This window comes from Pagrus major, chromosome 5 (assembly GCF_040436345.1).
Source record: "Pagrus major chromosome 5, Pma_NU_1.0".
Taxonomy (NCBI): Eukaryota; Metazoa; Chordata; class Actinopteri; order Spariformes; family Sparidae; genus Pagrus; species Pagrus major.
Window position 1 is genome coordinate 35202396 of NC_133219.1, and position 13039 is coordinate 35215434.

At 41.2% G+C, this 13039-nt stretch overlaps 1 protein-coding gene across 1 annotated transcript in view; it reads left to right on the top strand.

Moving 5' to 3' along the window:
- pdlim5a (PDZ and LIM domain 5a) overlaps window positions 1-10029 on the top strand; it is a 62341-nt gene extending 52312 nt beyond the window's left edge. Inside the window, exons 7-12 of the mRNA XM_073466523.1 lie at window positions 1166-1248; window positions 4435-4636; window positions 6576-6756; window positions 9063-9183; window positions 9353-9468; window positions 9829-10029. Of these exons, the coding sequence (XP_073322624.1) occupies window positions 1166-1248; window positions 4435-4636; window positions 6576-6756; window positions 9063-9183; window positions 9353-9468; window positions 9829-9918 (793 nt within the window). The 3' untranslated portion in view covers window positions 9919-10029. The remainder of the gene's footprint in view (window positions 1-1165; window positions 1249-4434; window positions 4637-6575; window positions 6757-9062; window positions 9184-9352; window positions 9469-9828) is intronic.
- Window positions 10030-13039: the final 3010 nt, after the last annotated feature.

Sequence of the window (13039 nt, forward strand, 5' to 3'; positions counted from 1 at the left end):
GCTGCCAATGTTGCCATGGGGGCCCATTCAGTTTGTCTCTTCCTCAATGAAGCATCCAAACCAAACGCTCATGCTTTGAGGGAAGACGTTTGAAGTATAAGAGGAGGTGGCAACAGTGTTTACACAGTGTATAGCTGTCTTCATGTGGTCAAACATCATGAGATCTTTGTCTCCCCTCCATCATTAGTCGTGCTGGTTTGGCATCTGCCTTCAGTACATCTGGAATGGGCACTTTTGTTCATTACACCATGAGTCACTTACTCTCTGTCCAGTCATTCGAATTGATATTCTGGCACTGGTTTTGAATGTGTGTGCCATATTATTAGTGCTGTGCAAACCTACTCCTCTCCTATCCATCATCAGACCGGTGGCCTGGACTCTGTTCCGCTGTGAAACTGGCTAAAGGGCAGTATTTCTGAGCATACTGTCACAAGTTAGGAAGTGCACCATGAAGCTGAGTACTGTACTGTTTTGGCTGGAGCTGCGTGCTGTGTTTTGGTTGGTACCATATTTGTCTCTGCTCTGTCAGCAGGTAGGTGGTCTGGAATCTGTCTTACTGTGACAGGAACTTGAAAAATGAGACTGTGCGAGTACTTTTTTCCTGTCGTTGTTTTTTCTTTTTTTGTCTAGTGTGGTTTAAAGGTGCAGTATGTAGTTTTGGGGAGGACATTTTTAATCAGAAGAGAAAGCTCTTCATTGATACTCTTTGTTTTTATGACTGAATAAACAAACTGACCTTAAATGACAACACAATTCCCTACTGTTTAACCTTGTTTGTACATATATTTCTATATTTACAAACAATATATGAAGGACCCCGCCACATTTCTAGCTTCAAACAGTGTTCTTGGGATTTTACCTCCTCTGAAAACACCTTATTTATTCAGTTATGGAAAAAAAAATATTTCTGAGTTTGTGTTATTACCTCATTTTTTAATAAATATTAAAATCTAACTTTGAATTTCTTCTCCAAAACCACATAATGCCCCTTTAACTCCATCGCTCCCAATGAGCAGGATGCAAAAAGTGACTATGTTTGAAGTGAAAGCAAATACAAATTGAGTTCCTTTAACGTTTCATGTGCAAAGAGAATTGTTTGTGGTGTGCATTTAATTGAGAAATAAACAAACATACTAATTGCTTTACATTGTGTCTCTCCGCACAGTGACGAGGGAGAGGAGCCAGAACTCAACAGCCATGAGACTGCAGTCATCAAGACCATGATCAAAGCACCTGCTGCAAACCAGGGTAAACACTGTGGCTGTCCTGTCCACTTGTGATAGCAGCACATCTTCACTGGGTTTTCATTCACTTTTTCCCTCGTGTTCACAATGAGCACTGCTCACTGCCGGCTGTGATTTTTCCATCCTGTATAAAATATGATTAATGGACCTGGGACCGAGCCACAATTGGCAGGTCCTCTATTAACAGACTGCAATAATATTTCCGCCTTTGTGAGCACACATTGAAGAATACAGTATACTGTATATACAATACATAATACAGGGGTTTCAGTGACTAAAATTTTTGTTCATGGAGCCAAATTGCTGCATGAGATATGTGGAGTAGTACATTACTGCCTCAGCCGGCTGCCAAATCCAACAAAAGGATATCTGTGTGCCTGTGTGTGAGTGGCTCTCACTGAAGGCATGTTATGGTGTTTTTTCACCAAATTAACTAGTAGACTATAATCAGACTAAGGTGCCTGAAGTGTTTTCTTAGCATAAGTCACGGTGAGAACAGAGTCTCTAAATGGATTCCTTAAAATAAACTCTCACAGAGGAATTGAACTTAATCTTCTTTTAACTCTATGTGGTTATACATATAGTTTTTAACCACCACCAGCCCCCCCAGTCTGGTTAAAAAGTGTTATTTTTATTCTCGTAAAAAAAATGTTTGGTTTCAAATCCTGGCATAATGTAAAAACTGATTTACTGCTGTTGGATTCATGTTGTTGCAGCCAGTTAGCGAGGGGAAAGAGGCTTATTTTCCATGGTTGAAGCGTGACATATGTTGTGAAATAGGTCATTGCAGACTTTCTTTTGCTTTTTCTCGTCTTTTTCCTCCGTGGAAGCCCGTTAAGCAGGCGAGAAGGCCCCGCCCAGTCACACGTGCAGCAGTCCTACTCTTTTAGAACGATAATATTTACTGAAGGGACCTGTCGGGAGTTACGAATAAAGTTTTAAGGGCAAGACACAGACCTGCAGTATAACTCGTGTACACCATCTGCAATTGGTCCACAGGGACTAAAAACAAGTGTCTTTTCTGGGCATTAAATTATCACATACATGTGCTTGTTTGTCTATCTGTTTATTTGTGAGTATTAATCTAGCATAGCTTTAACTATCTCCCCATCCCGTCTGTCCTCTCCTCTCCTTCAGTCCTCTTCCTGATGTAACTGCCACTCAGCAAAAATCGTAAATGTAGTCACCTACCCCGGGACCCAGGCTCATGAAAATATACTACCAGCCGTATAGAGCCCTAGCAGCAGTAAGCCACTGACCCATTTTGAATCCTGAGCTGCAGTTAAGGAACCAAGTCTTCAGCCACTGCCTTGTTGCAAATGCTCATTGTAAAAAAACAAATTGGCATGGTGCTAAAATTTGAAAACACACACACCCACACACACACACACACACACACACTAGTGCTGACACCCGTTTCCTTCACTTTCCTGCCCGGCTCATTCCTGAAGCAGCTTCACCGTCAAACTTACAACCTTATGTTGGCGTGATTAATGGCGACTTTACGAATAAGTTTCAACGTCAAACTGTGTAAAATCTTTGGCATCTTAAAAGCTGCATTTCAGCCTCCGTCTACGTCTGTCAAACAAGGCTGTAACAAGGCTGTGTATTTTTAGATTATTTTAAGGGCATCTGTGGCTCAGGAGTTTGAGCAGGTCATCCACTAATTAGAAGGTCAGTTGTTGGCTCCTGGTGATCACTCCTGATGAGCAGGTCAGCACCTTGCATGGCAGCCTCTGCCTTGAGTGTATGAATGTGTTAATGGGCAAGAAAAAGCGCTCTATACATAAATACAATCCATTTGCCACTTAAAATGTGAACAGTGTGAAAGGTCTTTCTCATAGTGAACCTACAGAGAATTATCACCCCAATCTACTGATCCAGCAGGCTTTACAGTTATTTGTAGCAAGTTTCAGCTCTTCGTGTTGCCGTCCTCTCCCCTCTAACCCTAAAGAGGACGTGTGTGTAATCTATAAGCATCGTTGGAGGATTTGAGCTTGTACATTGACGTGATGAATGTTGTCTATGTGAAGAAAGACACAGAAAGACATTAAAAATACAATGAAGGAAAAGAAACAATGTTATTGACAATGTTTTAATGAAAACAGCATTATGCTAGGAGAATTGAGGGAAAAGCAGTCACTTTTTACCGCCTCATCATTTGCATCCTGTTCTCAGGAAAAAAAAAAAATCTGTTGCCACCAGCCCTAGAACCTGTAACTTATTAGAAAGTTTAAAAAAAAAAAGATTGAGTGAGTAAAGAGAAGAGTTAAAGTAAAAATCGCTTCACTAGCAAGATCTTATCCCTGTCCAAACATATTAGTTTGGGCGGAGATCGCAAGTAAAATACCATCTAGCTTTGTGTTGAACCACTCAGTGAACTACATCGTCTCGCTCAACATACGTCACCAACACCAAAATGGCCGCCAACTTGGAAGGAGCGTCACTTCAGCTCTCTGTTAGGGTCACCCCAGTAGCTCAGTAGGTAGAGCATGCTCCCCATGTCCGTGTACCTTGGAAGTAGGTGAAGTTGTGCCAGAAATCCTCACTCTGCTATTACAAAAAAATCAGTTATTGCAGGCTTAACTTTTAGTTTTAAGTGTTTGAGTGAACACCCTACTGGCACTGACATTAAATACAAACCCATCCCTCTGCCCGGCCCCGACAGACACATCTAAACATGTCATGTAATGGTAAAGCTAGGCTCTAAAAGTAGCCCTCGCCTCACCGTGCACCCACATACAAAAACACATATCCATCCACTGTTCCGCAGATCAGAGGCCAAGCTATATGTTTAGCCAGGTGTCTGGGTTTTAGCTGGAGGAATGGCTCAGTGGTCTGTGTGTGTGAGTGTGTGTGTGTGTGTGTGTGTGCGTGTGTGTGTGTGTGTGTGTGTTGGTCATGTGTATGCATGCACATATGCCATAGGAATGTGTCGAAGGTGGAGCGAAAGATTCTGTGAAGATTGATGCAGTGAATCCACGGTTGTGACAGCAGCAGTCAGCCAGCTGCATGCACCGCCACGACACCTGCTGGGTGTATAGACAGAGAGGGCAGAGGTCAAATAACTTACACACCTGGGAGGAAAACACCGACACACACAGCCTTTGTGATGCCATAAGTGCTCACTTTTTTGTTCCCTTTTGCCATCTACGTTTATAGCCTTTTATCCCTCCTCCATCTCCTGCAGTTCACCGTCCGCAGACAGGTTTGATTACCCCATCCTTCGGTATGAAGGGTAATGGAAGTGCCAGCATCCCGAGGCGTCCCGTCCCGGCCCGACCTTTACCTCAACCCCACCCTAAAGATGAGGACACCCTGGTCCAGATGGCAGAACACATCCCTGCTGGGATGCGTACGCCCATGTGTGCCCACTGCAACATGGTCATCAGGTGAGGGCCAAGTACTACGGCTCATGAGGCCTTTTATTCATTTTTTTATCGACTTAAGAATTTCTGTATGCTATCTGAGTCAATTAACCATTTGGTAGCAATCTTCAGTATGGAGATATTATGAATGAAGAATCTCTGGGCTCTCTCCTCATGAAGAAAGGATGCATTCATGACCAGTTATAGTTAGAAAACAGTGGACACACACAGTGTTTAGTTCACTTGTATCAGGCCTGTATGCTGCTCGCACAGTGATAATCAAAGACAAGTTAATCTTTTCGACTTGACTGCACCGACATCCATTTGTACTCAGGCAAATGAACACAGGAAAGGAAAATATGCCCACATCTCAATTATTCAGTGTCCCAGTAAGGCACTTAAAATAATTGATTTGAAGCCATCTTGAGTAAATAATCTGTGTATGAAACTGTAGAGCTACAAAGATCTGATTGTAGTGTCGATAAGGGTTAGGAGAATTAAGTTGCACCTGCAGTGGATCAAACTGTTGAGTGACGTTGCACACACACACACACACCCAACTACACAAACATGATCGGCTGATACCGACACTTGATTATCCTGTCAGGTCAGTTTGTTTTTAGGTTTCCCATTTGAGGATCTACGTCATGACTGGGAAAGGATAATATAATGTTTGAACAGAGGCTCTAGGAAGCTTAGTGAAGACTCTAAATTATGTTTGGGGAGTTCACCGAACCATACAGTATCTGTGCACAGACACATGTTGCACTGGATAATGCACTTAAAAGTTTGGAAACACATCAATATACAGTTCTACAAATTTCATGATAAGTAGATGGTAGCTCCCAATTTCTTTAAAACCTTTCCAGGACACTTCAAACTGGTTTCTGTCTTAATACTACAGATCATGCCATCTTACCTTCCAACTAGTTTCTGTCTAACTTCTGCTCAGCCGTCCAATAAATTGAAGTCAGTTCATTTTAAGGGATGTGTTGCAGCTTAACTAGTTTCTAAAAATTTCAATGGATCAGTCCAACAATCAGAAACTCTAAAGTCTAAAATCTAAAGGTGCAATATGTAAGAATTGGCCACCTGTTGAATTCAGGCTCAACAAGTATATCACAAGGGTAACCACTAACTGCTGCCAACTGTAGCAGCAATTAGCTTGCTAGCTTAGTTAGCCGTGTAGCTCGCAGTCCATACTGGGAGCACCAAGGAAGTGTTTGTGTTTACACTGCTGCCACTGTAAAATGATGTGTTACCAAAAGTTTGTACATATTTGCACTGTTTCCCTCTTCCTCCCCTCCTGTCCACCTCTCTGCTCGTCCAGTACTGTAGCTGGCTGCCCTATCTCGAGCGTTATCTCCCAACTTGTGTCACCTTACATTACATAACACCAAGGATAGGGTAGCTCGCATGCTAATGGCTGCCAGGCTTGAGTCAATCTCAGAATAAGATCAGATAAGAACAGCTATTGCGCGGAGTAAATTAGTCTCTGTTGTTTTCCCACTTTACCTAATCATCAAAGTGGACGGAGCCAAGGTGCTGCCTGAGTGGAGGCAGAGGACGACGGTCACAGTCGACCTGCAGGGACACAATGGATTTTTTAAAATGTGTGATACGTCTTGTGATCTGAATGAATGTGTATCTTTAATTATCCAATAATTGTTTGTAACCTTTAAGCACAAAAGCCCAAAACTGACAAACCTTTAATATTCAAAATCTGGGAACTTTATGTCATTGTAACCATTAACGATTTGGACTGTTTATCTTCGTTCGTTGGACGACACCATGATATCACCGTAGGTCTCATAGCAGTGGGCATTTTTTACTATTTCAGACATAGTTCACAGTAGAAAACATGCCCTTCAGTCTCATTTTTACAGAGTTATCTTGAAACATCAGGTAAAATCACAAGTTGATTTCCTCTTATCCTTTTGTCTCTGTCTGTTTTTTTTTTCAGGGGGCCATTTCTGGTAGCTATGGGGAAATCGTGGCACAAGGAGGAATTTAACTGCGCCCACTGCCGTGCATCCCTCGCAGATACCGGCTTTGTGGAAGAACAGGGATCCGTCTACTGTGAACACTGCTATGAAGAGTTCTTCGCTCCAACCTGCAGCCGCTGCCAGGCCAAGATACTGGGGGTGAGTTGTATGTGCAGAGGTAAACACTTTGGGGAGTTGCACTTATCTAGGATTGTCTTATCTCTGTTGTCTGGCTGCACTGCACTGTTTTGTGATGGTTATTCATAAGAACGGACTGTATTCAGCAGTTAAGATTGATTAACTTTCGAGCATTTTTCTGCAATGCGAAAGCCTCAGCGTCAGCCGTTTGATTTGAAGTTAGTATCGTGCACTTACTGTACATCTGGCCTTGACATCGAGTGTGGCTGTTGTTTCCAAACTCCAGCACCTGTTGTTTGGAGACCAGAAGCGATAGTCCTCCTCTATGGGATTCACTGCAAACCTGTGACACATACCAGTGTCTGGCTTTTATTTTATGATTTTTATGCTCTTCTGTTTTTTTTTTTTCATTCATATGTCACTTATGTCACCCCTATGCAGGAAAGAGTTAACAGTTTACCACATTACATACAGTATATGTTAGCCTATGAGAGACTGGCTAGCAGCAACAAGATTAACCCTGAGTCAGTGTAATTCTTAATCGTCACCACTCTGTACTTTTCCACTTTGGCGTGAGGGTATTTGAAGAGGGCGACTGGATACGTAAAGAGGTTTAGCAGCCAGCGCTGTCTGAACATGATTATGTGCAGCAGCTTCCAAATGTGAGATATTACACTTAAAATATTAAAGCTAAAGATAAGCGGCTCTTAATGAGTGTAATTAAAACGTCCTACTTCTGAATGAGAGTTAAAGGATAAGTGCACCCAAAAATGAAAATTCAGTCATTATCTGCTCAGCGGCTGAGCTTCACAGCAAAACAGTGTTGCAGCATTCTCCTAAACAACTGAAGTAGATGGGGACTTGTTCTAAAAAAAAGTCTCCGGAGGGCCCCGCAATTTGAAAAGATATTATTAACACCCGTTTTTAAGCTTCACTGTAGCTGCTAAGTTCAAAGCATTAGCACGCACCCCCTTTGAAGTGGGTGCACAGGCTCGACTGCACGTCAAGGGTTTCAATAACGTCTTTCAAATCAGTTTGGGATCTCGGGGCATCTGGAGACCTGGATTATTCTGGGTGAGCTGTACGGAGCCATTTCATGTTTTTTGGGGATCTAAAATAAAACAAGTCCCCAGCTACTTCAGTTGTTTAGGGGAATGCTGCAGAAATGTTTTGTGAAACTTTCTACTGAATTTCGACTGAATTTTCATTTTTGGGTGAACTTATCCTTTAAAGCAGAGGTTGACCCAACTTTTAAACTTGTGATTTCACTGATGTATATGTGCTTTCTTCTGTACCTCCCTTCTTGTCCATTAGTCGACTCCCTTAACCTGAAAATTATCTCTCAATATACATCACTTCTACAGCAAAGCATTAAGGATAAGGTTGTTCTAGTAGCTGCCAAGCATGGATAAATAACAGAGGAAAGTCTTTTCTTGGCCTCTCTCCATACTTGCTCTAATGCTTTATAATCTGGATTTTAATTGTTTACTTTGTTCGTAAAGAGAAACTGTTTTCCATCATAGACAAAATAATAAAGAAGCACAATCAAAGGTCCCTGCATCTCAGCCACACTGCAGCTACAATCCCAGACATGCAGGATAAATGCAAAGAGGGCCAATGTCGGATTTTCTATAGTGAATGACCATCACTGAAACTCAGGAATGCAGTACATGTTCGGGTGTTAGGAGAATTAGGCTTAGAGGCCTTGAGGCTGCAGGTGTAGCATGAACCCAGCGGTCAGGAAGCTGAGATCTTTGCTCTCATAACAGCTCTGACATTCATCCCTCACGTGTTCTAACCTCTTTAGCCTCAATCCCTTTCAACCCTCTATTTCTCACACATCTTCAACCAGCTTACGGCTTCTTATTAACCTGTTTTCTCACTCCCTCTCCTCTGATCCCGCGTTTCACTCCGGCCCACCAACTTTCCATTGATTCCCTGTCCTGTCTCGTTCTCACAGTTTCAGGGTGGGAAAGAAAGCGGTTTGTCTATTTTAAGCCGTGTCATGTGGCCCCACAGGAGAGAGAGAGAAAAAAAAAGTTAATATTCAAATGTGACGTGAGAAAAGGACGGACTGGAGGAGAGGCTGTGGATTCCTGACACATATTTATCCATTCTGATAAAACACGGATTGATAGTAACTGGTGATTTTTGTTTGAATTTCATGACTTTATTCATTTTCCAGCTACTGTCACCGACACACACACACACACACACACACACACACACACACACACACACACACACACACACACACACAGCACTGCTAACAATGATGATTAATGTGTGCCTCCAACTAACCACATCATTTGCATCTGCCCCTACAGGAGGTGATTAATGCCCTCAAACAGACGTGGCATGTCTACTGCTTTCTCTGCGCTTCCTGTCAGCAGCCAATCAGAAACAACACCTTCCACCTGGAGGACGGAGAGCCGTACTGTGAGCGAGGTGAGTGATGATGAACACAGTGATCAGGCTGACGGGGCTGATGAATGATGCCTCAATCAAGATGCTCTCTGAAATGAAACAAGTTGTTTTTGTTTGTTTTTTACATATGTCATGTCAATGACTGACAACCTTCATCAACATATGTCATGTTGTTCTGTCTGTATTAAAGACTTCTACAATTTGTTTGGGACCGGCTGCCACGGCTGTGAGTTCCCTGTCGAGGCTGGTGACAAGTTCTTGGAGGCCCTTGGTTACACCTGGCATGACACCTGCTTTGTATGTGCGGTAAGTGAAAGCTTATTCGCTATGTATTCACAGTATGATCAGTCGAGGAGACTCCTGTCCGTCTGACCGGCATGTCTTTTAACTGTGAGGGCAAAAAGGTGCTTTCAGATGAAACAGACAATCAGATAATTAAAACAAACAAGCAAACAGAAACAAAAAAAACGTGCTTGTGTTTATGACAGTGGTGTTGCACTCAGAAACTGTGGGGGGCGCCAAATTGCACAAAATGCCATTTTCTTTACACAATGTAGCTTTAAAATATGATATTTCTGAGTTGAGTTTAAGAAAGAAGTATCCTGCAGAACTTTACATAAGTAACCGTTCTTTGTTTGATTGTGTGTCTTTGCTGTTGTTCCTCAGGTGTGCTGCACCACGCTGGAAGGCCAGACCTTCTTCTCCAAGAAAGACAAACCTCTTTGCAAGAAACACGCTCACACACTGAAGGTTTAAGTCTTGGACTTCCCTCACAACTTTTATAGCCATACATTCTCTCTGGGTTGGTTGGAGGGAAACATCTCTTAATAGCAAATTACTTCATGCAACAACAAAACTCAAGCAATACTGGTGCAAGCGTAGTGGTGGCTCTTGCAGGTCGGGTTAACGGTAACACTGCCATGTCCAGGGAACCAGACCTCTAGTAAAACATAATCTACTTTTGTCGTATTATTTCTACCATAAGCTGCAAAATAGCTCGCAGTAACCAATGTTTTCAGGTTTTACATATTTTTACCAGAGAAGTCCCCGGATTTTATTTCAACAGTTTTTCTGCCAAATACTGCAGTGTATGTGTACTACATAACACGTAGGATTTTGTGATCCTTGTCCTTTATTTCTTGATACAGAGTTTAATCTTGAGTTTCTCAGACGCATCACAGTGGTGAGATCATCACATTTAATTACCACTGTACATCAGCGTACAAAGTACCTGTTAAATGACACTATACCAAAAAATATACATTCATACCCATGATCACAGAGAGGGGAGGATATGAGACAATTATTTTCAAAGCAGGGGTTAATTTTTGTTGGTGCTAACGTTTGTGTAGCTGTTATTCCATTTAACAATCTGATCAGAGTTTTATCCATCCTGTGCCAAACTTTTTTGTTGTATTTGGTCATTGTGTTCCTTGCTGAACGTTTTATGTTACAGACAGCAACTGAAATATCTAAATCTCCGTCAAAACGTTTGTCGCTCTAGTTGTTTGAATACAGGTGAGCTGGATGTCTGCGGTGAAAGTCAAATCTGTCGCCTTTGATATGTTCTGAACTTTTTCCTGTTTGTTTTAAATGAATTCTGTGCATTTTATTTTCTGTGCAACATCCGCAAACATGTAACTGGTATCAAAACAAAAGGTCACATATGAATGTAGAACAGTGAGGCACTTGGGATTTTATGGAGGAAAGAATTGGCCATAAATATAATATAAATAAATATGCATATAAAATAAATGAATAAATAAATGTATAACTACATATAAAGCCATTATTATGTATATTTATGTATTTCTCTCGGAAAGCGCATAGCATTGACAGAAATATGTCTTGAGTGCCAAACAGTTTTATGACTCATGTTCATATTTTTATTTACGCATCATGTTTATTGACAGTATATTAATTAGTTTTTTATTAATTGCATTAAATTGTGGTTGATTCGGTCCTCCATACGCTTCCTTAAAGTCACAAGCTCTTTCTAGGTCAATAAGGTCAATCATGAATACTCTAACTCTTGTGGTGTTAACTGTATATTTTATTGTGTTTATAGAGGGAAGAGATTTCTTATCTGACAATATGTATTTAACTTTTAGGGTAAAACTGGGTTTTTTGCTTTTCATGGACCAGTGCAGGGAACATATGGGGGGTAGTTTCTTCAGTGTTTTTATTATCTTACTCCATAAACTGTCCAAACCTGTTGATTTGGTGATATTTGATATAATTTGTATGAGAACAAATGACAAAGCTCATATTCATTTTATGTAATTGTAATGAAAGACAGCTGGGTTTTTACAGTATGGGACAAAAGGGGGTGAGTATGGTGCACAGCTGTAAACAAACATGGTAAAAAAAATGCTTAATTCTCACCTACAAACTACATCTGAAACAATTTCAATTGATGACTTGTCTAATAAATGATGTGCTTTTAAACACCCAAGAGAAATATCCTGTGTTTCTTCACGTTGGCTTTCTTTCCTGTCAGTGTAACAGTATCTCACCACACTAAACTTCCTGTATTATTGCTTGAGAAACCACATGGCAGTAGACGAGCCTGACATAAGCAGTGTGAAATGCAGTTTTTCAACGCATGGCTCCACCATGCTGAGAAAGGTCAAAGGAGACACAGACAGACTAGAGACAGAAAGGTGACAGAGGAGAGCGTGGTGGAATGAGGACGTGAGTGACGTCAAGGGAATAAGAGTGTGTGAGAACCATAAAGTGGCCATTCGGGTCAAACATGTTCTCTTTTCAACACTCATCACTTCCACATCTCTCACAAAACAGTGGTTTCTTGCAATAACAAACTATTTTACACAAACAAAAGCAAACTAATTCACTGTAAATGAAGAAAAAAAGGTATTATTATTCAAATATTTTTAGTACAGACCAAGGTTATTATCGTAAACGAAAACGAACGAAATGACGAAAACTAGAATTGAAAAAACATTTTCGTTAACTGAAATAAATAAAAACCATACGGCACCTCACGGTCCGTCACTTCTCGTGTAGAGCCGGCCAGAGTCGGCTTCTCTTCGCCCCTCTACGGCAAAAAATGGCGTCAAAAGTTGGGCGAAAGCGACAGAGTCCTTTATGGGATTTTTTTGAATATGACAGCGAGAAAGACAAAAGCAAGTGCATTGTCGTGGAAACAGGTGATACAATCTGTGGAATACTTCTCAAGGGAAAAAACCCCATGAATCTGAAAGTCCATTTGAGAAGCTTGCACAAGAAGGCTAATGGCGAGTACCTTGACAAAGTGGCCTCTCTAAGTAGCTCCCCTGAAAGTGAAGCAACATCCCGGCCAGGTAGCACCGGGAAGGAGGAGACATCGATAATGGACTGCTTTCACCGACGACGACCAAATAGATGCTGGTTAGTTAACACGCAGGAACACCACAAGCGGGAAGATGCACTCGTAAATATGTTTATTGACACCAAAGTATGAAAAAACTAAAACTAATACTAAAACTAATAAAAACTAAACTAAAACTAAGCATTTAGTAAAAAACGAAAACTAACTAAAACTAGCAAACCCGCTCTAAAAACTAATTAAAACTAACTGAATTAGAGAGAAAAAAGTCAAAACTAACTAAAACTAAACTATAATGAAAAATCCAAAACTATTATAACATTGGTACAGACAAATTAGCAAACCAAATGCTCTCACTGACCCGCCCACCGCACACACCATCAACCCCTACACAAATAACTGGGATTCAGTTTTGAAAATAGAGCAGGAAAGAATGCCAGAAGTGTGAAATGGCGGTACATATATGGAGAGTAAAAAAGTTATCCAGTGAGCAGCGCAGACAAAGAACATTTGATATTTGTGTAGTTCATGTTTTATATTTAAAGCTGC